The sequence below is a fragment of the Cyprinodon tularosa genome, unplaced genomic scaffold (assembly GCF_016077235.1).
Source record: "Cyprinodon tularosa strain WSP-4 unplaced genomic scaffold, ASM1607723v1 ctg146, whole genome shotgun sequence".
Classification (NCBI taxonomy): domain Eukaryota; kingdom Metazoa; phylum Chordata; class Actinopteri; order Cyprinodontiformes; family Cyprinodontidae; genus Cyprinodon; species Cyprinodon tularosa.
Window position 1 is genome coordinate 869,232 of NW_024038287.1, and position 24,989 is coordinate 894,220.

Consider the following 24,989-nt stretch of genomic DNA (forward strand, 5'->3'; position numbering starts at 1 on the left):
AACACTATTTCTGCTGTTTCAAAAAACTCAGGGTGGCTGAGAATGTAAAAATTGGCTGACATTAAAAGCAAAAATCAGATTTTTTTTGTGTGTGACATCTGCCTCTTGGACAAAAAAAAAGTAGAAAAGAGGCAGTTTGTGTCTTAAACTGTCATTAAATAAAGGATTAAGATCATCTGGCTGGTGTTACAAATTCACCATGTCCAAAACAATTGTAAAAAACATTGGTTTAGTTATGAGTATTCTGATTTTGATGTTGGGAAAAGAGAGAAAAAAAAAGCACTCGAGTCATACATTCAGCTCTAGTAATACGATATCATTAGCTTGAAAGGCAGGGAGCACTGAGCCAGGATGCTGATAGGCTCCCAGGAGAAAAAGGGTTGGGATTATATTAATAAAAGCATGGAACAGGAGACGCAGGAGGTTTACCAGAGAAAGTAACTGCAGAGACCTGAGTAAAGGAATTCAAGGTAGGATAAGTTTTATGATGGATTTATGTTGGTGTGTATTGAAATGGAAGATTTCCTTTTATACGATAAATTACAGATATGATAACTACAGCTTTAAGAGGCAGAAATTAACTCAATCATCAATGATGAGTAAAAATTTAAGGAACGGAGATATGGTAGGAAAAGGAATGCAAAAAAGGTTAATGTTTTATTCATAAAAAAAACCCTCCAAGTATCAAATATTTGCTGTCAATGTGATTTTGGCACCAAAATAGACTTTCTCTTTAGTGTTTTTCAAACCAAAAGACAAATGAACACATAAATACATAAAATTCTTGGTCTAGCATAAAAAAGCTGAATTCCTGGAGGGCTGTGAACTTATAGCTTTATGTATGCACTTGTCTAAGACAGAAAAAAGTACTTATAGTTAATGAAGTTTAAATACTCAGTTGTCCTCCACCTTTTAAACCACACTTATTAACACTGAACTATTGCAAGGTAAACATTTATGTAGCCATGGCAACAACCACTAACCTGTGTTACTTACCCAGTGCCACGCCCTGTCTGAAGTGCCTGGCAAGCAGCGTCTAAGGGAGTGGATCCTCTGTGAGATTTCACCATCTGAATGCCTCACCCCCACAGCATGTAATTACTCATTTAATAACTTTATACAACAGATGACAAACATGTTCCTCGAGGCCTTACTTACTGAGACCTGATTCCTGCCAGCCAATGGTAAAAAACAGTGATTGCAGCTGTGTGACACATGTTGTCAACATGGTTGAAAGGAAGTCCAAAAGTCACATAATTTGTACCTAAGAGCAAGAAGACTAATCGTATAATAGGCTCTAAACACCTGTTTTCCCTTCATTTGTTAATTGGGGAGACATGATTGCATTTAGGTTGATGGAAAACTTTTTTTGCACAGTTTAGTCAACAATGGCTTCTCAGATATTGCTTTAATCTTTGCATTTCAACAGTTTCAGGAGAAATTTAGTGTAAATTGCTAGAATGGGCTTATTGTGGTCAGTTTATGCACCTTTTCTGAAATCCACACAGGGTGAGGTGTATTTGGGGAGGTTGATCCATGCGTCCTTTTTCTTTTGTGATTAAAGGTGCATTTCAGTTATCATAAATATGTAATTAATCAGTAACTTAATTAAAGTTAATTTTGCCTGTTGAATATATTTTAAGAAACAGTATTATATTCCATCTCATTGTTTGTATTCCTTTAGATAAAAATGATTTAAAACTCATTAAAACCGAATTATGGAAGAAAAATTAGAAAATGGCTTAACAAAAAAACTTTTTCGCCCACTAAAACTGCCTCATTCCTGATTTGCTTCTTTAAAAGCAGCATGACATGGTGGTGATCAGCCCATTGCTCTACTAAGTGATTTAGAAACTCATATAGAGTCTCTGTTAGCTTCAAATCAGCTGAAATTAATGCCCAGTCAGCAGTTGCCATGGTTACATTGGCAGTAAAATATTCAGATCAAGACATTTTCCATTTTTAAAATCCTCCATAAAAAAAAAAAAGTAAATTCTGGATTTTCATACACAGTAAGCCAAAAGAATCCAAATAAATATAAATAAACCCCTTGAAATAGATCAATATGTAAGTAACCTATACTATATATGGGAGGCTTTATAAAATATTATGTTTTATAACGATGCATCTATAGCTCAGAAGTAAAGAGAGTTGATAGGTGACTTGCAATTAATGGATTATCTAAATAATGTCACAATGGAGAGAATTTGGCATTCTAAGCAGTGTTGTTAAAGCCTGAATCAGTGGTCCAAGAAAATGTATTGAATAAAAGCCACTGAAATAATGTTTTTTTTTGTTCTTTTGTTGTTGTTGTAGATTTAGAAGAAAGTGATCCCTCCCACTCCGATGCCTACCGCTGAAGGCATGTCCCAAGTGATACCCTGCCATGTTCTGAGAGTGGGTCAAACCATCTGTGTTGACTCTTCGCAGGAAAATGTCCCTCATCCACCAGATCTCTCAAAGCCAAACTGTCAACTTGATGACTGTGATCTTGATATGACCCTGGACAATCTCAATCAGCTAATGCTGGACCTTGATCCTACTTTTGAACCAATCCAGGTTAACAAGAGCCCCACTTGCCCGACCCCCCAAACAGGTAAATGATGTTTCTCTCTGCTTAAGTAAGAATGAAATCCTATGTTTCTTAAGGCCATGAGAGTTTATCTGTATAGCCCATGTAAGGAACAGTACAATGCATAATGTTTTCCATGGTGAAAACATGAAACAAGAAATAAAATATAAATTCTATTGGTCTAACAAAGCAAAGTAGACAGGGGCTGGATACAGACAGGGTTAAGTACAGTAACTGGTTTAAATATAAACCATTTTCCTGACAAAGATCTCATACTTGTTAAAGCTATCTTAAGGAACCAGGGACTGGTGTTACTTCTATAAGAAGCTGCACTAGAAAAATGTTTCTTATCTGTTTTGTTTTTTTCTGTTACCTAGCAGCTCATAGATTTTATAGCATTTGTAAAAGTATTTCCTGTGAATAATCACAGCCTGGATCCTATGAGCATATAACTTTATTTCTGGAACAACCTACAAACAATGATGCTTGTTGACCTTGATATGCAGCAGATGCTGATTTTGGAAGGCAGCAGAGACTGAGGAGTTTTAGTCATGCTGGTTTAGGGTCAGTGGCTGGAATACAAAAATATGGAAATATGTCATGGAGTTCGCTGGATTCTGATCCTGATAAGGTTTTTTTGTGTGGTCAGTAAAATCCAGGAGATGTGAGTCTGTCATTTTTTCATAGGCGAATAGAAAGTGCAGAGGTGGGTGGGGTCCGAGGAGAAGAAGGTTTCAGGTGCTTCCCTAGGGGTAGAGGCGGTTATAAGGCAGATTCTATCTACTTTGAACATTTTTCAGCACTTCCAGAAAATGACGAAGTTGTTGATAAATTTTACTTATTAGGCCGCACACATCTACATATTAGGAGCTTGAACTTTGTTTAGTAAATAAATGCAGCCCTCTTTCAAGATTTCCTACTGTTGCTTCACAACAACAGTAGGTACTGTATGTATGATCAGGTTTAATCATTATATCATATTATATTTTAAGGTATTTTATTACCTATTATATAACACCCAATATATTTTATTTTATATTGGTCTTTGTCTTATTGCATGTGTTTAACCCCATCCCTGCATCAACCAAGACTGAGATATGGGACATGGCCACTAGTTCTTTCTGAAAACCTTTTAGGCAACTCCTTCTAATTAATTAGAAATTATTTTTTCTTAGAAAAAAAAACTCAACATACACATTCTCAAATGCTATATAAATATTCTATTTAATTTTTGTAGCAGAACTGTGTATCAGGTTCTACAGATGTCAATAAATATCTAGTTGCTAAAATATGTAAAAATAAAGCAAAAAGGGAAGATAAGAGCATTTTTTATTTTTGCTATAAATGAAAGCGGAACTAAAGAAAAAAAATATGTGAAATCAACAAAATAGCATCCATAACACTGAATGTTAGTCGGGAATGCACTGTGTGATATTTCATCAAAGTCATAGGGCCAAAACCAGAACCACAATAACAGGAATAGAGTACGATACAACATTTGGAGTTAATGATAAGCAACTGGATTAAAGTGCACATGATAGTTGAGCATTTCATTATCATTTGACTCCATATTTTATGAAGATATTTTAGCAAAGTAAAATACCGTTTATCACGGTCATTTTACTGGTACCAAATGGAAATATGAGGAATACAGTGGTGTCAGTTTGAATTAGGAAATAATACATAAAAATGGTAAATTGGCAAATCAGTATTTAATGAGTTTACTTTTTGAGTTTTTTTTTTCATGTACCTTGTGCATCGAATCTGCCCGCATCGAAAGCACTCAGTCAGGAACTCTAACCACATAGTCCTAAGTCGGGGTGATACGACGAGGCCTGCGCTTGAAAACTGGCACCATCAGTAACTGTGTGCAAGAGGCAAGAATATACAAAAATGTATTTCCTGCCGCTGCCGCTTTATTGAAAAGATGTTTTGCTTATATGCCTTGAAACTGTTAAGTGAGATAGAGGTGAAAAAGTTTACAGGAAATCAGTATGGGTAAAAGATTTTTAGAATGTATTTTCTCGGATAGCAAAAAAGAGAAGAGAGAATTTGTATGCTATATTGATGAGTTCTCATTTCCCATTTCTTTAACAGATAAACTTGCACAAACATAATGGATTTATTCACATGTATTTATCAGCGCACCCATTTTCTTTTCTTAGTCTTCTTCAGAAAACATACCTTCAGAACGACAAATTCTAAAAACCAACAAGATGTGATAAACTTTTCCATGACTTTAGTTTAATATTAGTCAGTATCTTTGTCACTGATTTGAAAAGACACCCAACTTACTCAAATGCTGACTACATGTAGATGTCAAGGTTTTTTTTTTCTTTTCCTACAGACATTTGTTCACCCTCAGCTCATCAGCAGACACATATTCACCAGTCCAAGAACAAGCCGAGACATCTCTTATTTACTGTTATTGCAAAATAAATACGCCTTGAAGAAGCAATTAGTTTGGAAATGAGAGTCTTTTCTGCATGTTCTGGCATGAGAAATGTGCATGCCTCTCGCAGGGTAGTTTTTATGTTTATAGAAAGAGTTCTGGCTTATGCTGCAAAGAGAAAACGAAAGACGGACATGTTCTAAGCTGTTTGAAGCTTTTCTGTTCTTTAGTTTGAATTTTGGAGATCCTTAAAAGACACCTTAACTGACTCTCCCTTCCATCCTCAGATTCTTTCTGCGCAAAGGACTCAGATGGCCCTTCCCACTGTGTGCTGATTCCCAGAGGATGTCCTCCCAGCTCATCGTCTGCTGTGTCTCCCAGTATCCCCATCCCCACAACCAGCAGCCTGAGATGCAGCCCCAATGGGGCACTTGTTTTCTCCAACTCCCCTACATCCTATTTGCCACCGCTTCCGTTTGGAAGTGCTCCCCGGCGCAACCACTCGCCGAAAAATGACATAGCATGTTCCCCAGGTTCATTGCGCCTATCGAGCTCCACTAGAAACAGTGCTACCTCGCTTCTCTCCATGTCCACATGTTCAGATACAAGCTACATTATGGGCAGGTAAAAATCATGGATAATTTTGTGTATTTTTAAAATTTATTCTCAAACACTGCCAACTACCAAACTATAACTTAAACATTTGTAAAGTGAAAGAACAAAGACATGTGCTTAAGAACTTTTTTTAATCTTAAAAATGTTTTATACATTTAAATACAGCCATCTGAGTCTGAGCTCCACTAGAAGGTCTGTTGACGCTTGTTAAAGATGGAGCTGCTAGGATCTGGAAACATCTGAGCTCCCACTCACCAGACTTCAACCTGCTATAGATAACTTCATGTGACATCTTACATATGGGATACAGGAGGGGTAAACAACTACAAAGTAACAACTTGTTCTGAAAATATATAGATAGGCTTTCTGTAAAATTTGTCTTTGTGCTGAAGTCTTGCATATGGATGCGGTAGTCATGTCTGGGAGGTAGATAAGCCCTCTTTCTATCATATTCCATCAGAAAAAGGACCAAAAAGATATGCATGGGCCCAAGTTTTACGAAGGACCCATGCATGCAAAAATAGCAAAACCTGGAGTCCAAAGTCGAAAGTCAAAATAGACCTATGTGTGTAGTAGGCATTGACATTGTATTATTAAGTATAAAAGTTAGAATGAGAAAGTATCATCAATTGAGCATTGTTTTAGTTAAGGAAGCTTTTCTAAATTAAAACGAAAGACGGAGGAAATGTTGATACAGAATAAAGAAGGGAATGTTCTTCAGAGGTTTGTGGTTGGCTTTTAAAAAGGCTGTTTTAATTTAGCCTCACAAGGACTGTTTCATGGTCCTACCTCCAACACAGACACTGACCAGCTGCTGCCTTTGGTTCCCAGTTCTCCTGCTGTGTCTGCCCAGCATGCTTGTTTTAGTCCTCTGTCCTCCTACAAATTATCTCAGTTAGCCTAGAGGATAGCCTTGTCTCCCTGGCGGACTTTATAAGATAAAATGGTTCAACAGTGTTTATAGCAAAAAATACAATAATTGTTTTTTCATCATTGTTTTTATCATTATAAAAATTGCCACGGTGACCATGTAGGTTATGCATTTTGGGCAGGAAGCTAAAACACATGTTACTTCCCAGTTCTGGGGTAAATGGTGTGCAGCATTACCTCCCATCAGTTCTGACCAGCTTCCCTGTCCCTGCTGAAGAAAAGCATCACCACTGCTTTAAAAACTAAGTTTCATTTTAGGGTTGGGGTTTTAAGGGATCAGTTTTACTATAAATCAGTGGTTGTTTAGGTGTTATTTAAGACCGATATCAAAATAAAAAAGAAACTAAACTGGGACTCCGACAAAGCTCAGCTGAATACCAGGAATATTTACGGAGCTGGTTGATAAATGACATGACAGGTCAAGCAAATTGGAGCAGGTGTAACAAATTAGCTTAAATTAAAGAGGCAAATAAAACATTGAATAATGCGGAAAAATATCAAGCCTTTAGGCATAACTAAAAAAAACTAAGCCTTTTGTAATGTGTTTTAATTTACCAGAGTGAAACAACAGAATTTGTGAGGAAGCAAGGAGCTGGTGTTAAGCATGTTTATGAGTGAAGTGAGTCTGGGGAAGAAACCAAAAAGAAAAAAGAGGAAGAGAATTGGGATGACAAGCGATCACAACTGGATGCCAGGCACAGAAACCACAAGAGGAACAGAGGGCTTATATACAGAGGACGATCTGACATTGATGGAGTGAAGTATAGGGAGGAAGGTTAGCTGGAACAAGGAGAAGGTGAGCAGTTACAGATGAGGAACAATTTAGATGTTTATAGTGTACTTCCAGCAAATATAAATATCTGCTGGACATTGAATAGGAGGGAAAAGTTTAATCTTTTGTTCTGAAGAAAAAACATGTGCAAGCAACTGCATATGTCAAGTTTATAATAAACATTTACTGTGGTTGTTATTGTCTTACAATGAACATGTAAAAAAGACAAGAATATACTATGAGATATCAGTTCTGCAAATAAACAGTTAGATAATTAAAATGAAAGCCACAGCGGTTGTAAAACTTCCTGCGTTTTTACTTAATCTAAATTTTAAGGGGAAGTCTTTCTGTTCACTTTTCCTGACTCAAACTTGAATAATGATAATAATAACTGAACTTTATTGATCTCACATTGAAAAAATTTACCTCTGCATTTAACCCATCCCCTTGGGGAGCAGTGGGCTGCCATCGTGGGCATCATGGAGAAGTATGGAGGTTACGGTTCTTTCTCAAGGAGCCAGAGTGGCAGTCTTTGGGAGTGGGGCTCGAACTCAGAACCTCAGGATTCCTCTATACCCTTACCATTAGGCAACCACTCCCACCCGCCACTATTGTTGAATATGTCAACTTCAACAATAATTGTAGTAGTAGCAGTTTTATTCAATAATGTAAGATTAGTTATCAAAGGGTTAAAATCAAGGATTCAAAGTTCTTATTTTATATAAATAAACATAGGCGTAAAGTACTGTTATGATATTTGAGCTTTTCTCTTTATTCAGCAACCTATCCTTGGCGGAAGATGCAGACTTTCCAGACTCTATCCCTGCTTGCACTCCCGGATCCTTCAATGATGGCTCCAGGTGTCACCCTTTTGACAACAGGCCTTCTCTGACAAAGCCCGGACGTCTGCATGGCCTGCACAGCACAGAAGCAAGAAGCAGCCCTGCTTCACTTGCTGGTTCTCAGACAGATATCCCCTTGCTGCTGGTCAATGGAGCGCCACAGTTAGACCTGCACATCTCTGGATCAGAACCAGACATCCAGAAAATCCCTGCTTCTCCCTCAAAACGAAAGTGTTTTCAAACCACTTTCAGTAGCAGCCAACCGTCGATGAAATTTGTCATGGACACGTCAAAGTTTTGGTTTCGTCCACATATCAGCAGAGCAGAAGGTAAGACAAACCTGAAGTTGGTTGTGTGTGAAATACAGTGTGTACAAAACGTTTTGAGGATGAACATGAAGCCGTTTCTGTTTTAAATCCTTTTTTGTTTTCTAGCTGAAATGCTGTTGAAAGACAAGGAGGCCGGGGCGTTTCTAGTGAGAGACAGCACCTCCTACAGAGGAAGCTTTGGTTTGGCCATGAAAGTGGAGCAATCACCCACCACCCTCATAGCTGCTGCCGAACCAGGTAAACCTCTTTGATAAACACAGCAGCTCTGCTTATAAAGGAATGAAAAGGATCATAATATGAAAAAAAAAAAATTGTATTTGAAGTAAATACCCATCGATCCATCCATCCTCTTCAGTGTTATTGTTTTTTCTCCAAGCTTGTCATCAAAGATTTAGCAGCTGCAGAAATATCTGATATGATTTCACTGTGAACATTAAATCATGCTGGTTTTTAAGGTTTCCAGCTCTGGAAACTCTGCAGAGAGATGGAGACAGATTGTCTGTCCAGCCAGTGTCTAAAAAACATACTGTTTTTAAAATGTTTGGTCAGAAAGTCTCAAAGCCACATCTCCCACAGCCAAACACAAACAATGCAAGCACAAAGTGCCGTGGAAAGTGGATGTCATCTTACGACATGCAGCAGTCTGTGGTAAAGCAGGGGACGGTGCCAGCCATTTTTCCACCCACAGTGCGCATTGTGTAAACGCCAAAGAAAACTAGTTGTTTATGGCTCTGTAAGCAATCAGCAGAACCAAAACATAATCTCAATCACAAAGCCATTTGGATGTTTACTTCTCTCACAGATTTGTAATATTTTAAACCTAATTACAACACAAAGACACGGAAGACATCGCTCATCAAGTAAGCGATATTTCAAAAATATTCGGTTTGTGCGAAACTGTCTTACAAACAAGGAAAAGCTGGAGGATGTTCAAGTTATAATATGTGGGAATGATGTTCCTGGTGCTCCTCGGGAAATGCAGAGTATTACAGACTGAACTTTAAAGATGAATACCAAATAGGTGAGCTGAGATTTAAAGGGATTAAAATAACATGTTAGAAAACAAGGTGACAAACATCTTCAATTAATAAGGTTACAAACTGCCAAAAACACTGCCAGATTCAAAATGTATGCATGGAATACAGATGAAGACAAATTTGTTGGGCACTCTTTATTTTAAAAAATGCCTCCTTTCTTTTAAAAACAGCGAAAAACAAACAGTAGTTTGAATAAATAGATGGTGTTTGTTTTTTTATTATCGGATAGAGCAGACAGATAACTGGGAAATGCCAATGGTTAAACCATGGGACACAATTTAGCAGTCATAAGAATGCTATGAGGTTTTTTAAAATTAAAAGAAAAAACAATAAAAATCATGACTTGGTGATCAATATAAATGGTTTATATAAAAGGTAAATATATGATTGAAATGAATCATCATTCACATAGAATTATGAAAAGAAATGCAATTTGCTAAGCTTCTTAAAGCTGCCAACTTTTTTAATAAGTGCATAGGATTCATGAGATGTTATTTAACCCAACAACATGAGAATAAAACAGGAATTCAACACCAAATGTGCATTCAGATGTAGTTCTAACCACTATTGACATTATGAAGAAAGAAAAATCAAAAGAAAAGAACAATACACCCTTCAATCTCCAAAATGCATGTTGGAGCGTTTGGGTTTTGCATGCTAAGCTTGGTCAGCATAATCATAGACTATGCTTTAAAAAATCAGCATCACAATATTCAATCCAAGCTAGATGAAAAAGGCCTTTGATGTAGTGATGAATCAGAAACGGACAATCTTGTAACAACTGGGTTCCCATTAGCCATGCCCAGTATACATCCATAGTTTTATAAAGTTCTCAAATTGTACAACTTCTCTAAACAAAACTGAATGCCATCATCCTGTGTTGCCCTAGCCACATTTCACTTCATCTGATTTAGAGAGTTTTGCGCTGTTAGATTACATCACGATCTTTCAAACAAAGGAACACCATACATCTGGTAAAACATCTGTGGTCTGGAAAAAATAGAAGAAAGAAAACTGAAAACCCAACCCTCCAAAACTGAGTTTGAACAGTTTACTCTGGACGACTGGTCACAACCAACCTACCTGTTAGCGACGTAATTAAGCTATGTTATTGTAGACTCAGAAACCTCTTGGTTGCAGAGATTGCTTTAAAAGGAAACATGATAAATCTCATTCCTCAGTGCTTTAGAAACTTTTACTTCTTCAGTTTTGTCAGATTCAAGGTAGTTTGAGTTTGTTTGAGTGAAGTTGATTTTAAAGGGATATCAACAAATAATAATTATTCTGAGTTGAAAGTGGTCAAGTCATCCAACTTTGACATTTTGACTAAGGGAGAAAACATGAACACTTTGAAAAGAATGCTAAACCTCCACAGCTTGGCAATTTAACATAACAGGCCGTTCAGAATGCCCCTCCCAGCCGAATGGAAGCAAAATCCCCTCCAACTTCTAGCCACTGGCTTTCATCAGTGTCCATATTTTTTTACTCTGACTCCACCCTTTAACTGAATTACAGGGTCTGACCAGGAGATGATGCTTCTCTTTAGATCTTAATTTCCACAAATCATGACAGAAAGAATATTTTTCTACAAATATTGATGTTTAAAAAGTAATTGTTAGGGACTAGCCAAGGACCAGCCAAGGGCCAATTAAGAAAAGTGGGGGAAATTTAAATGGCTACTACTTTATATATATTTGGAGGGATGTTTATATTCAGTTTTTTTGGGCCATTTGTATTGAAATGTATAGGGGTTCACAGATTACTCAGTATTCTACATATCCAACAGCCCTGTTTGTTGAACTGAACTTTTTTTATGTGATGCTTTTTGTAATCCATACTAGACCGATTTTGACAATTTTGCATCCTCTTTAATAAGGCGAGCAAATGTTTTTGTGAAATTTGTGCTTTTATGTTAACAGCAGAAAGCGGCTCGGATGTTATCAGACATTTTCTGATTGAATCATCTGCTAAAGGCGTCCGCATTAAAGGGTCTTCTCGGGAACCGTACTTTGGTGAGTTAGCTTTGCATTTTTTCCCTTATTTAACTAAGAAGAAATCTCACTCTGAGTTTAAAATTCATGGCTTCCTAATGACATGGAAGCTGATTCATGATCGGGGAAGTGAGTGGGTTTTTCTTGAACAAAAAAGGTATTCTGTGACTTTCTTCCCACAAAGAAATTATCAAGCAGTTTTTCCTCTCAATGCATTTATCAACAAAACATGCAATTCTTCTGGCTGCTGCTGTAGACCTTATCTAATAGAAACTCTTATTGAACCCTGTTTCCCAGTGGTTCCATAACAGCTGCATTTACATATATTTAATGTATTCTTTTTCATATTTTAGTATATTCTAGTCACTTTCCATTTTGCTCAGTTTCTTTCCTTGTATGTTGATGGGGGAAATACCAAATCACTTTAATGTAGGACTATAGTTGTATACTAAATCTTTTATATTTGTTAAAAATGCTAACTCTTCTAGCAACTGACTGGATATTCAAACAGTTGCTCAGAATAAGAGACAACCAGGAGATCTTTTCTACCTTGTACTAAACAACATTTAAGACTTCTCTTAATGTTTTTTTTTTTACAGTTTAGATCATTGTTTATGTTCCTGCTAGTTTCTCTTATGTCATTTTGAACCAAAAATTATTTAACTTTATATCCTCACTTACCCAAATATTCTTTGACATCCATAAAAAAAAGGCATGCCTAGGTTGCTTTGACTATCGTTTCTTCTTGTTTTCATGTAAAAGTAGAATAGGACTGAGAAATCTGAGTCATTACTGATTTCTAGACAGATGAAACCTTCAGCCTCAGCCATGTACTGAGTCATGATGCTAGAAAGTTGATTAAGAAAGTAGGGGCAACTCAAACATCTTCATTACAAACAAAATCTATTTTTGTAGAATCTTGCAATATGATGTTTGCCTGAACGGTGAGGAAAGTTTTAGTTGTTGTATAAGGGAAGAATGAGCCACATTTTAAGTGGCTGCTAACTTGTACCTGTAAAGCGTAGGGTTGCATTTGTTGATATTAAAGTTGGTTCTGTGGTTCCCCACACTGAGATCAATCTGACTACCATACAGAGCAGGTTACATACTGGCAGCTCATTACTACCCTTTATAATCTCTTGAAAATGATCCCTTTACCCATTATTGATGGACACACCTGGAACCAATTAAATGAATACTGGTCATTTACATTTTACATATCTCCTATACATCTGTAGGTGTATGGCAATTAGAGACTCACATGGTATGATAAACCTGTAATAAAATATCTTTGTTCTAGAATAATTACATCGCAAAGTCAAAGGAAATGTAAAAATATTATAAAATTATTTTAACTGCTGCTAAAATGTTACGTTATGTTTATTACAGCTAGAGCAAAGTGTTTTATACATCCTTTGTTCTTTTACATTCATGCATAGACTTAATGTAGATAGATTAAGTAGCAATTAAGTAGTTATAAGTAATAACTCGGCAGATAAGCGTGTTTCTGCTGGAGGTTTCTTCCTGTTAAAAGGGAGTTTTTCCTCTCTACTGTTGCCACAAACATGCTTAGTGTGAGGGATTGCTTTCGAGTCAATGAGTCGATGCAATCAGCTGGTTTTCCTGAGATAAAAAAAACTTTCAATCAATCTGCCTGTATGGTCTGGTTGAATGATCTGTAAAGTGCCATTGAAGTGGAAAGTGTTGTGAATTGATGTTATATAAATAAACTAAACTGAAATAAAGTACTGGTTAAGTTTAGTTGTAGCCTCTGGTGGTTATTTAAAATGTTGATTTTAGCTGGATAATTAGTCTAGTCATTAAAATCACCTGTTGCTTGTTAACTTTCATTCTAAAACATACTTCATAACATCATAGGATTGGCAGTGCTTTGTTATAAGGAAAATTTTGTTCTACTAGTTTTTCAGCCAGCAGACCGGCAGTGTGCAATTTGTTGGGTAGAAGGAGTAGGAGCACAGCTTTACTTTGAGCTTCATACGGCCAGGGAGAGCTACACTCAATCCCCCCCCAGCAATCTGGTGTTGCTGAATAGTGGCCGTCATTTTTGTATGCCTTGTTCTAAATTTAGATTTTTATATCATGGGGGGAAACATTTTTTTTTGTAAAAAACCAATGAAAAAACATCTGATGCAAACAGGAATTCCTGGTTAAATGGATAAATATGTTTGTTTTTTGTTTGTATGTCTAGTAATTTAAATTTTTTTGCTAAAATCAGATCAAATGTTGGTATAACTGATCTATGATTGATATTAAACTGAATGTGGTTGTGCTTGCAGGTAGCCTCCCAGCTTTGGTTTACCAGCACACAATCACTCCTTATGCGTTACCCTGCAGATTGCTACTGAATGACCAGGGTGGGTAAAGTTTTATATGTTCTGGTGCATTTGCGTGCAAGAAATAAGAATTTTAAAAAAAGAAAAACAGAAGAAATATAAAGTTCCTTTTTAAATTCTTTATGCAGATCTGGAGGAGAAAGAAAATGAAAAGACAGAGGACAAAAGTAAAACAGGTGAGTGAAGATAAGATAGTGACTTTGGTTTTGCAAAGTAAGGTCCAACATTTAATGAATGTTATATTTGGATTTCTTAACAGGAACAAGGAAAAAAAAAACAAATAAAAGACAACTACTTCATTAATACTACTTTATTTCTAATTCCACAAAATATTTTTTGTGTTTTCACATTCTGCTTTGAAACATCTTACATCCTTCTTTAACATCAAAGATAGAGTTAGACAAAAAAAAGGGAAGCTAACCCTGCAAAGCAAGAAATATTTTAAGTCCTTTCTATAAATAAAAATTCTACTGGAATAAAAAAAAAAAAAAAGTTATTTTTTTCTATTGTGCATTTGAAAATTTGTCTTAATTGGGTTGCAGAATAGATCAGAAACAGAACTAAATTGATTTTTTTTTCCCAGCCTGTAACTTTGTCTATCTAAACGCGGTTCCCACCGAGATGCTAACAGGCCCCTGTGCAGTGCACAGGGCGGTGTCCTCAACACTTGAGAAGAAACCCGGCACCTTTGCTCCGACCATTGTCAACATGAAGGTGTCTCTGAAGGGTGTAACACTCACAGATATCAACAGGAAGTAAGGCACTCTGTCATTTTGCTGCTGAGATTTTAACCTACAACCTGCTGGTGGTGAGATGTGGTTTGTCTGCAACTTATTTACCCAAACTTTTTTTTTTTTTTTGCAGGCTTTTCTTCAGACGCCACTACCCTGCTTACCTGCTTAGCTACAGTGGTGAAGATCCAGACAATCGACTGTATGTTTATAAAGCACCTTCACAGATTCAACTTTGCCAATTGGATGCATGCATGTTTCTGATGCTTTCACACTTTGCTTTGTAATAACAAACATGTCCTCATCTCTTTTGCAGGTGGTATAAGGGTACACATTTTGGTGCAAGGTAATCCTCACTTTAAACCTTTAACTTTTCTGCTTCTTATAGTACTTTTTATGCAAATGCATCTAATTTATTTATTTTTCTCTCTGCAGGATGTTTGGTTTTGTGGCAAAAGGTGTTGAAGCTGGCATGGAGAACATCTGCCACGTATTTGCAGAATGCGACCCCCTGCAGCCCTGCAGCAAAGCTGTTGAGTTTATTCAGGCAGCCATAACTAAGCAAGAAACAACCAAATCCTGAATGCCTTCTACTGCCTGTTTATACCATGCTACCTTTGACTGACAGCATCTAAATAGCTGGTTTAAGTCTCTTCTGCTGATAAACTGGTCAGATTTCTGCCTCTTCTGGACTGAACTACCAGATTTAATATTACTTAAGGTTAAGACTTCAGTATAACAGGATATCCTTAAAGTCTCACATAGAAATGAATGTATTTTTAACTCAGGACTATAAAAAAAAAAACAGAATTCTAAAAATAAGATGACGGGGTATTTTTAGATTTTGTCTAGGTTGTAAAAACCCAACCAACTACGCCAGACATCAACTTTAAAGCAACCTTTTATGTCTTAAAACCGCTAGGAACCAGCACCTTAACTGAATATTAACTTGTTATTCTATTTGGTGACGTACAGTGTAGTGCTAAATTATTTATAAACTAATACCTTTCTGTCTTTTGTCTTATTAAAACAAAAATTACAATGTATTTTATTTGAATTTTTATATGACAGGCGGGACACAAAATAGTGCATAATTGAAAAGGGACTTTTTCTTTTTTTACAGATAAAAATAATCTGAGAAGCAAGGATTGCATTTGTAAATAGCTCCTTTATATTTAATAAATCTAAATAACGCCCAGGGAAATAAACCGTCTTCAGAATAAACCTGATAAGTAAATACTAAAGAGCTGACTTTGATCTAATCTAGTCCTAGTGTAGATACACGTCACCTGTTAAAGACTCAGAGATTTGTTAGAGAACATTAGTTAACAATGTGAGGAGAAGTTTGCAGAATGTTTCAGTTGTAATAGAATTTCTCAAGCACTTGAAACAGGGCACTCATCAGTCCATCCTCTTGTAAAGGGAAAAGATGAAACATTCCCAGACATCCATCTTTGTTAGGTGAGAAAAAATAACAGAAGCAGCCGAAGCAATAAGAGCTGCAGCGTTCCAAGGTTCAGCTGGTACAGTCTATTAGCTGCACAACTCAAAAACCTGGTAAAGAAGGAAGCAGTTTTTTATAGAAAAACCTGCTAGATGATTGAAAGACTGAAGACTCAAATTCACCTTAAATCAGGACAAAAACACTAAACAAGGAAATGGTTAGATCAATTCATAATTATGCAAAGAAATACTTTGTTCAAACTGATGACTAATGGGACTAAATACAAATTAATATACTCTTCCAATCTTATTTAAAAAAATGTTGCATTTCCTTCAACTAATAACTTTAAGAAATACATTAGTTTGTGATTACAATATGATAATATGTGAAAGAAATCCAGATACCCATAAAGACAAAAAGAAATTTCAAATCCCACTTAAAAACTGCATTAACTGAGGGATATAGACTTATAACTTGTCCATTTATTTCGTAGCAAGATCTGTGCAGATGTTCTCACTGTATATTTTGAATGTATTTAATTTTTTCATACTCATTGTAAATATATGAATGTGTTTCTTTATCAATTGCTATAGAATTAAAGATGTAGAACAACTAAGTTCTCTGGAATTCTTCTGTTACAGTTTAAAGAGTGACACTAAAAATGGTAAAAGTGGCTTGTAAGCACAAAGGAAGACATTGTGGTTGAATGTGAACATATCTTTATGACAAAAACACACCAAACTGCAGATTTTTCTTCTTTATTTGAAATAATAATATCTGTAGTGTGCTTCTTGAAGCAGAGCAAAAATCAAGCATGGGAATGCATAGATAAGATAGATTCGGATATTTTGAACAACCCTTGAAGATTATAAGAGGCTCCAGTTTTATCTCAAACATTTTGGACTTAAATCTGAGGTTAAAATCTCTAAATCTAAGGCAGCACAGATACATTCTGATGGATTCACTGCAGCGGCAAAGTTTAATAAACACTGCCCTCTACTGGTGAAAATGGGTAAGATAAATTCTCAGGGAAACGTGTGGAAAATGGACGCAGCTGTTAATATCAATTATATCTACATTATAAGTTTGAGAATTACCTGCAATCACGGAGCACCACCAAAGCACTCAAACTGGATATTTTAATGAACACATGTTGCAGGTAAATGAGGCAATCCATCATTATGCTTCAGCTTTTTTTAAGTGATAGGATGGGGGAAAATGTCAGCCAAAGCTACTAAGGCATAATAGGAATATTTCAGCTTTTCCATATTTTTCCCATCAAGCTTAAAATCATGTGTATTTTCTATTACTATGAAAAGGAATTACAGGAATGCCCTACTTTAAAAAAAGCGAATATCTCTTTGCAAGTTTGTATTTGGTTGTTTTGTCTCTGTTTGTTATAAAATCTGTTTTCTTTTCATAAGATAACCTAATATTCCATTCCAAGAAGAGAGCTAAAACCCTCAATCCTCAATGTGTAATTCAACATAACACAAATAGCACAATAACAACAACAACAAAAAAGATACATCTAGACTTGCTTCATATATGCAATAATTTTTACAGTTAACCGTCTAAAACTAAAACACAACTCTGCTTAATGGACCTTTAGTAAAATTACAGAGTAAACTTCATATTTTGGAGGCAGGTTCATAAAACAGATAATTTCAAAATGAATGTTTCTAGCATATATTTGTAAACAGAGAAGTGATTGTTTTGTAAAAAATGGACCTGTTAGAAGTATGTGTTGCTGCTTAATGGTAACACAAACAAATGATAGAATAGGAACTTCTGCAGCCTCGATAGATCCTGCTGCCCTGGAAAAGTGGAGCAGAACTTATTCTCAGGCCCCAAACATCCTCTCCTTTTGAAATACTTTACTTAGCAGCAACTGCAAGTTTTTTTTCTTGGTGCTGGAGCCAAATGGCAGAAGGTATATATGTATTTCAATACCCCTTCCACTCACCAAGGGTAATGTCATAATATGGGAACTTTTTACAAAAAGAAAGCATTGAGGAAAACTGTAGATAGATCGCATTTTGGAAGCTGCATTACTCTGATAAGAGTGAAAATGCTTGCTGGAACAGGAGCACAACATCTAGCCGCATGTTGCCATGAGTTTTGTATTTGAGGTTCCTTGGGTTTCTGTCTTTAAACTTGTTTTTTCTTTACTTTAAATATGAAATCAAACCATCATTAGCTACAAGCCTAACCTCAACCAATAAGAATAAGCAATAAACAAATATTAGGAGACATTCTTGTTAATTTGCGAGGGAGTATTGATGAACCCAGTCAGCACTTGGCTCAGATAAAGACAACAACTCTGGTTGCCAAACTAGAGAAATCCGACACTGTTTTGTATTTTGGTGTGTGCAACTAAGTGCTCTGAGTCTGCGCTGCACTCTGTCATGGTAGATCATCCCTTAACTATGTTTGGATGTAATATTGAATATTTTAGACATTTATGATTTGATTATATCATAATCTGTAGATATTGCTTCTTTTCTTTTAATCAACTAACTACAGAACGTAAATAACTGGGATGACGTGAAACATTTTCTACCCACTGAAACTGAAAAACAGTATCTTACTTTTTAAAAACAAATTTTGTATCCTTACAACAACTATGTAAAGATGGACTAATGTTTTAGTAAATTGCACTGCTTAAATTATCTGCATTTTCCTGTTAAAAGGACTCCTGTAAGTGTAGCTGCAAAGAAGATACAGAAATTACAGTGTGACACAAGAAACAATAAAAGACTAATGATATAATGATATTGCACCAGGGGAAAAAAAGAAGAAAAGATGAGGGGATAGACATAAATTTATCAGTAACCTTTTAAATAACTATAAGAAACAAAGGGTGAAAATGTTTGGGTATTCTAGTAAGGTTATCATTCTTCTAATGTCAACAACATCCTAAGCAGAAACACAATCTGTTTAGTTGGGCTTAATTAACTGATTAAAATGACTCAATCACACCATCTGCTTTCCTTCTATTGTCCTGCTGCCTTTCTATTAAAGTTCATCAGAACTATTTTATTTAGATGTTAAAACAACTCTGTCATCTTGTGAATAAGGCTATAAAGTTCCACCATTAAGATTATGACTTATAAGTGGATTTAAATTAAAGATATAAAGAAACTTTTGCCCTCTTTGCTGGTGACAGGGGCAACAAAAAAAATAAAAACATGTTATTTGAATGCTTGCACACTTTTCATACAGACCTAAACTGTAAATCCACCACTTGAATACATCCTCAGGTAGTTTGAAGCTGATTAAACAGGTCTGTTTGCATTTATCTCCTCCTACCTTCACGCAGGATTTAACTGGGATTAAATGTCAGCATTAGTCTGTAATGTCTCAAATGCAGTCAAGTCTGAGACTTGGAGAGACACTTTCTCTTTATCTGAGCTGATGACGTCAGAATATGATTTACATTTTACAGCCCTGAACGCAAACCTCTCCAGCTCTATCAAACAGTCACCACAAAGCCTCGTTTATAACACCTATCCTGCCAGAGCAAAGATCCGACGGGTAAATTCAGCCATGAGCTGTGATGCTAGCTTAAGTGAATTTTGCATTGGAAAGCATGATGCCAATGATTAGATGCATCTCGAGGGTCGGTGCAGGATCGACGCACTTCCATTTGGAGCCTCACCATCCCTGGCCTCACCACACAATGCTACAAGCCAGATATGAATGTGTTCTTGAAGCGGGGAGAGTCACTGTGTGATGGTGGAGATGCTGCGGGACCTTTTCATGATGAGCCGCACCTCCACGTCAGGGAGGCTGTCCTGTTTGGTCTGGGCACAGCCCTCGTCTGCTGCGGCCATGTGCAGGTCAAAGCGCAGCGACACAGACTTCTTCCTCAGTTTGGGGTTCCCTCTGAAGAAGGAGCCCTCCCATTGCTTTATCACCTTGTCAATCTTCTCTGTCCTGCAACAAGAAGAGATTGAACAGTAATTACATGCAGGATGTTCAAACAATGAGGGGGGAGGCAGGAAAGCAGCTATGGGACTAGAGTCTGTTTGAACATTTTAAACGTGGTTTGCAGTCATTTTCCATTTTACTCACACAACAAAACTAAATAAATATATTGCAAATTAAAACATGGCTGTAGGTGCTACATTCGTAAATGCAGCCATAAAACAAAAAGCATCCCAAAGATTGAGCATTAAAATACATGCATAGAAGATAAAACCAGGAACAGCAGAGACTGAATTTGAATGCTGAATTATCTTCACAATGCATGTATGTTTATAACGAAAATGAAACTCCAAACCCCAACATGTTATAACTCATGAGCTCTGACAGCAGAGAGTGGGCTGCAAAGCTGTAACAACATGCAGCTTATAAGAAACATCTCAGAAAGCTGCTGCACAGTGTGCTGAAGATGAGGAAATGAGGGTGATATCAAAAGAGGCAGGCCTCAACAATCCACAGTATCTAGAATTCATGTTTGAAAAAAGATAGATGGGAAAACAACAAGCAAAGACCTGAAACAGGAACAGGGAAATGAACCATTATTCAGCCAGGCATTATTGAAATGATCTGTTTAATGAGCTATAGTCGAGCTAAAATGCAGTTAAGCAATTTCATGCACAAGTATTAATCACCCTTGAATATTTTTGCACTTTTACTAAAAACTTAAATGTTACTTGTTGCCGATTTATTTATTAGACAAGCACAAAGTGGAAGAATATTCTGAGGTGTGAATAAAAGATGTTTAACCTAAAAAGAACTGTTCAGTCCCATTAAGTCAACACTGAAAGGAAAATTTGTATTTTTAAAATGTGGCAAGCTCAGCCAGATGAGATGGAGAGTATATTTAAACTCTTTCTGTTTCAATCTTACCACAGATTCTCAGATAATTTAATGATTAAGGCTTGGGCACATGAATGTGCTTTCAATGAAAATATCTGCTGTAACTCTGGAAAATCTCTTTCCCAGTTGGAAGTCTTTTGCAGCCTCTAACAGGTGCTCATTAATTATTGCACTATTACTCGCTCCATTCTCCACCCATTAAGTCAAACCTCTTCCTTTTCCCAGCAATATAATAATTATCCCTACTGCATGCCTCTGCCATTATAGCTTAATGGTGGTGTTTTATCCTGAAGGTTTTTTTCCCCACCATATTGTTTTTGCATGTAAGCTAAAAAGTTCTATGTTTTTCTTATCTTCTCCGCTTTGTTTTCTACATGGCTTGTGGCAAACTGCAAAAATGACTTTATTGGCCCATAAACCATGATATCAATTTTTAACATTTGGGACAAATGCTGATATTGACTTTAAACATTTGTTAATGATCTCCCCCACGGGGCTTGAGAAGAAAAGAATCAACTCAAGGACACTCTGTCTCTGTTTTGTGGCTGATCTCAGACCTGACACATTGAGGAGGTGCAAACATGGAAGGACACAAGCAAGAACCAGAATCTGCAGACTAAGGCTAAGTTGACATGGTGACAAACTTGCTGCAAAAAAGACAGATTGCAACATTCCTCTCTGAGTTGCAGGGAACTTTCAGATGTCTGAAGGGACTGGAGGTGTGGAGCAAAGGGGAGATCCTCTGTTGCCAGCCTGCCATGCTAAGCTGCCAGATACTGAACATAACTCAGCCTTTTCTAAAATGGAGATCAACAAAGGTTGCAACTTCAAGCTAAAGAATTTGTCTCTTTGATGATTTATGATTATTTCATGTGATTTCTATTGTAAACACAGGAATTAATACAAAGCTCAGAGTTTGGACTGCATGGTAAACTATGTTAAAATGTTATGAGTTGTTGTTTATAAATCTGAAACCAGCTTTAATTCAGTAAGGGGTTTACACACCATTAAAATATTAACTGTAAAGTTTTCCTCATTGCATTTGAAGTAAAACAATTGGACCAAAATGTCCTTTAAGAAGAGTCCCCTAATGTTTGCTAGCTATTTGCTCAACCACAGAAGGCTACGAATCAATCAGCAAAAAGGTTACTGGCTTCTAATTAAGAAAATTACAAACTGAAACATTATTTTGCAAAATATTTTTTTTTATCTAGGGGATTTTTTTTGCGAATTGGTTTAAACACATTCAAATTGCTCTAGATAGGTTAAAAGTTCATTTGATCACATTCCAAACTATTGACGTTAAATTTGCTTTTGAACCATAAAATCCCTGCCCAACAGTATATCATGACCTCATTTAATGATAATTGTCTTCAACCATGTGTTTCCTTCTTTGTGCACACGGCTTAGTTTTGTTGATTTTCACTAGTATAGTCAAGAATTAGTAAATGAAATATGTTTGACTTGGAGCTCATATTTTGAATCATTTATCTATTTGACTATGACTAAAGCTTGATTCATACTTTCATTTGTTGTTCTAACACACAGCCAGTTTAGCATGTGTTCACACAACAACATATGAAAGTCCCAATATCATTTGCATAAATAACATATGCATGCACAACATATGTATATAGCTTTCTTACAATGGCTGTGTCAACATGTCCCGTCAACAGCACTACTACTTGGACCTGTCTTTTTCTCTGATTAATTCCCTTTTTTGCAAAAACTATCAGTGTAGCTGGACCAGTGTGTCATAGTAGTCTAGCAGTTATGTCACACTTTCATTTTAGGATGATGTATTAAAGAGAGTTTTGTGAGATGATCAGAGCTGGAAATGTTTTATCACCTAACTATGCTTTAACCTTTCCATCTAACCTGTGAGAAACTTCACACAAAGATGGACTCTTTCAACTTAAAATCTGAAGGTAAATAATATCACTGGAATTTATTTGGGGGATTTCGAGAAAAAGGGGACTGAATACACATGAATGGGAGACTTCTTAGGTTTACATTTGAAGCATATTTGGTCAATTGTATAATTTGTTCTCTACTTTACATATATGCCCCATTTTTACGTTGGTTTAATTACAAAATACTTGAATAGAAAACACGGAAGTTTGTAGATGTAGTGTAGCAGATACCAAATATCTAAAATAAATGTCAAAATTGTTGCAAAGCTCCAACAGAGTTGAACTTTTGGTGAATTTGTGGAATTAGGAGTGATAACAGGATAGCGAAAATAATGACATCATTATACTTTTTTGTGGATTTATCAATATATACCTCTGAACATGGTCAGGTACTTAAAATAACTTAGACAATAACTACCGTAAACAATCAAACATCATGAAAATAATAACAAGGGCTTTACTAAGACCGTGGAACTGTTGTTTATGATCCTTTTAAAAGATTAGATCTGATTTCTAAGAGAAAATCAAGCTGCTGAGGGTTGGTTCATTGCAGCTGATGTGTATTAAGCCATGTTCTATCTCTAAATAAAGCAAGTCCCTTCTAGATGACAATGCCTTTAAGCCTACTGATGACAGCACCATGCCTGTTGATCTGCAGCTTAATCAACTCAGCAGATGAGCAGAAGGCAGATCATCAAAAGAAATGCTGCTTGAACACACAAACAATTCCCAAATGCTCTGATTTCCCAAACAAATAAGCAATTTTGATAAAAGAACTTTGTGTTCAAAGTTTTTTGGATTGCAAGACTGTTCAAAACAATATAGTTTGGGTGGTTTTTATCAGTTTGTGATCCTAATTATGGTGAGTAAGTGAACCGTGTAGGAGTCAGCTCAGTGAAGGATTGCAATGTGCTCTCAAGAACTAACACCTCGATTGAAAACGAGAAAACAAAAGCAATGCTCCAGGTGCTTAAAATGTGTGAGGTAAATTTTGCACAGCAAGCAGGTGTTTACACACAGTGGCATATTCTGCTAAAAAAAAAACACAAGCATAGCAACTCTTGTGCCGCTTTCTCTTTCAGCCTAATCCCAGAGTGTCTGAATGTTGTCAATCTTCTTGCATGTCTCTTGGACCTGAAGCATACCAAACTATTCTTTGTTTCCTCCAACAATAACACAGCACCACACCCTGAAAGTCTGCAGACCAGGCGTGTATCTGTACATCAAACACAAACTAACAGCACAGCGAGGTTCCCATGCAACGGGGTGAAGAGTTACTCATGAGAACCTGCGATGCCGACTCAGTGTTTTATTGCGTGCGACTTGTTGGATGTTGTAAAGATGCTAAGCCCTTGTCAGTTGGAGCAGACATCACCGGGGTGGGGAGGTGTATGATGTGATCATGTGTGACTCAAAGAACACTCACACAGTAAAAAACTGAAACAAGGTAAATATGTGGCAAAATAGTATTTTTTATAAGGTATTTATCAGGATAATGTAGGGCTGTCACTTTCCTGAGATATAATATTGATTGATTGAATAAATGACTTTATTCATCTCACAGTGGAGAAATTCACTTGTCACATTGGCTCAATAGTATTATATATATATATATATATATATATATATATATATATATATATATATATATATATATATATATATATATATATATATATATATATATATATATACCGGTATTTTATTTTATTTTATTTTTTATTTTTTTTGGTGCAGACTGTGCAAAGATGCCTCTGAAACAATACAGCACATAACAGCAGGGTGTAAAATGCAGGCAGGAAGTGCATACATGGAACGCCACAACCAGGTAGCTGTCATAGTGTACAGGAACATCTGCCATGAGTATGGGCTGGAAGTCCCAAGGTCAAAATGGAAGACACCTCCTAAAGTAGTTGAGAATGACCGAGCTAAGATCCTATGGGACTTCAAGATCCAGACTGACAAACAGGTGATGGCTAACCAACCAGACATCGTGTTGATCGACAAACAGCAGAAGAAGGCAGTAGTGATAGATGTGGCAATCCCAAGCGACAGCAACATCAAGAAGAAAGAACACGAGAAGCTTGAGAAATACCAAGGGCTGAAGGAGGAGCTAGAAAAGATGTGGAAAGTGAGAGAAGCAGTGGTGCCAGTGGTAATTGGAGCACTGGGGGCTGTGACCCCCAAACTGGGAGAGTGGCTACAGCAGATTCCAGGTAAAACATCAGAGGTCTCTGCCC

General features: G+C 36.5%; 2 protein-coding genes across 9 annotated transcripts in view; one reads left to right on the forward strand and one right to left on the reverse strand.

Annotated features, from left to right (window-relative positions):
* The first annotated feature begins 342 nt into the window (after positions 1 to 342).
* LOC119779362 (tensin-4-like) lies at positions 343 to 16,320 on the forward strand. 2 transcript variants are annotated; one of them, XM_038278987.1, is made up of 12 exons: positions 343 to 470; positions 2,317 to 2,596; positions 5,252 to 5,588; positions 8,061 to 8,452; positions 8,558 to 8,689; positions 11,409 to 11,501; positions 13,778 to 13,855; positions 13,963 to 14,010; positions 14,418 to 14,589; positions 14,699 to 14,767; positions 14,882 to 14,911; positions 15,001 to 16,320. In XM_038278987.1, the coding sequence occupies exons 2-12, from the start codon at positions 2,347 to 2,349 to the stop codon at positions 15,146 to 15,148; spliced, it is 1,749 nt and encodes a 582-aa protein (XP_038134915.1). In that variant the 5' UTR covers positions 343 to 470; positions 2,317 to 2,346; the 3' UTR covers positions 15,149 to 16,320. The 2 variants fall into 2 exon arrangements, with proteins under 2 accessions (XP_038134915.1, XP_038134916.1); XM_038278988.1 differs by having other exon boundaries at positions 11,412 to 11,501.
* A 431-nt stretch (positions 16,321 to 16,751) lies between these two features.
* krt222 (keratin 222) overlaps positions 16,752 to 24,989 on the reverse strand; it is a 49,861-nt gene continuing 41,623 nt past the window's right edge. For all 7 annotated transcript variants that reach the window (XM_038278991.1, XM_038278990.1, XM_038278995.1 and 4 more), the window contains one exon: positions 16,752 to 19,948. In XM_038278991.1, the coding sequence (XP_038134919.1) occupies positions 19,735 to 19,948 (214 nt within the window). In that variant the 3' untranslated portion in view covers positions 16,752 to 19,734. The remainder of the gene's footprint in view (positions 19,949 to 24,989) is intronic.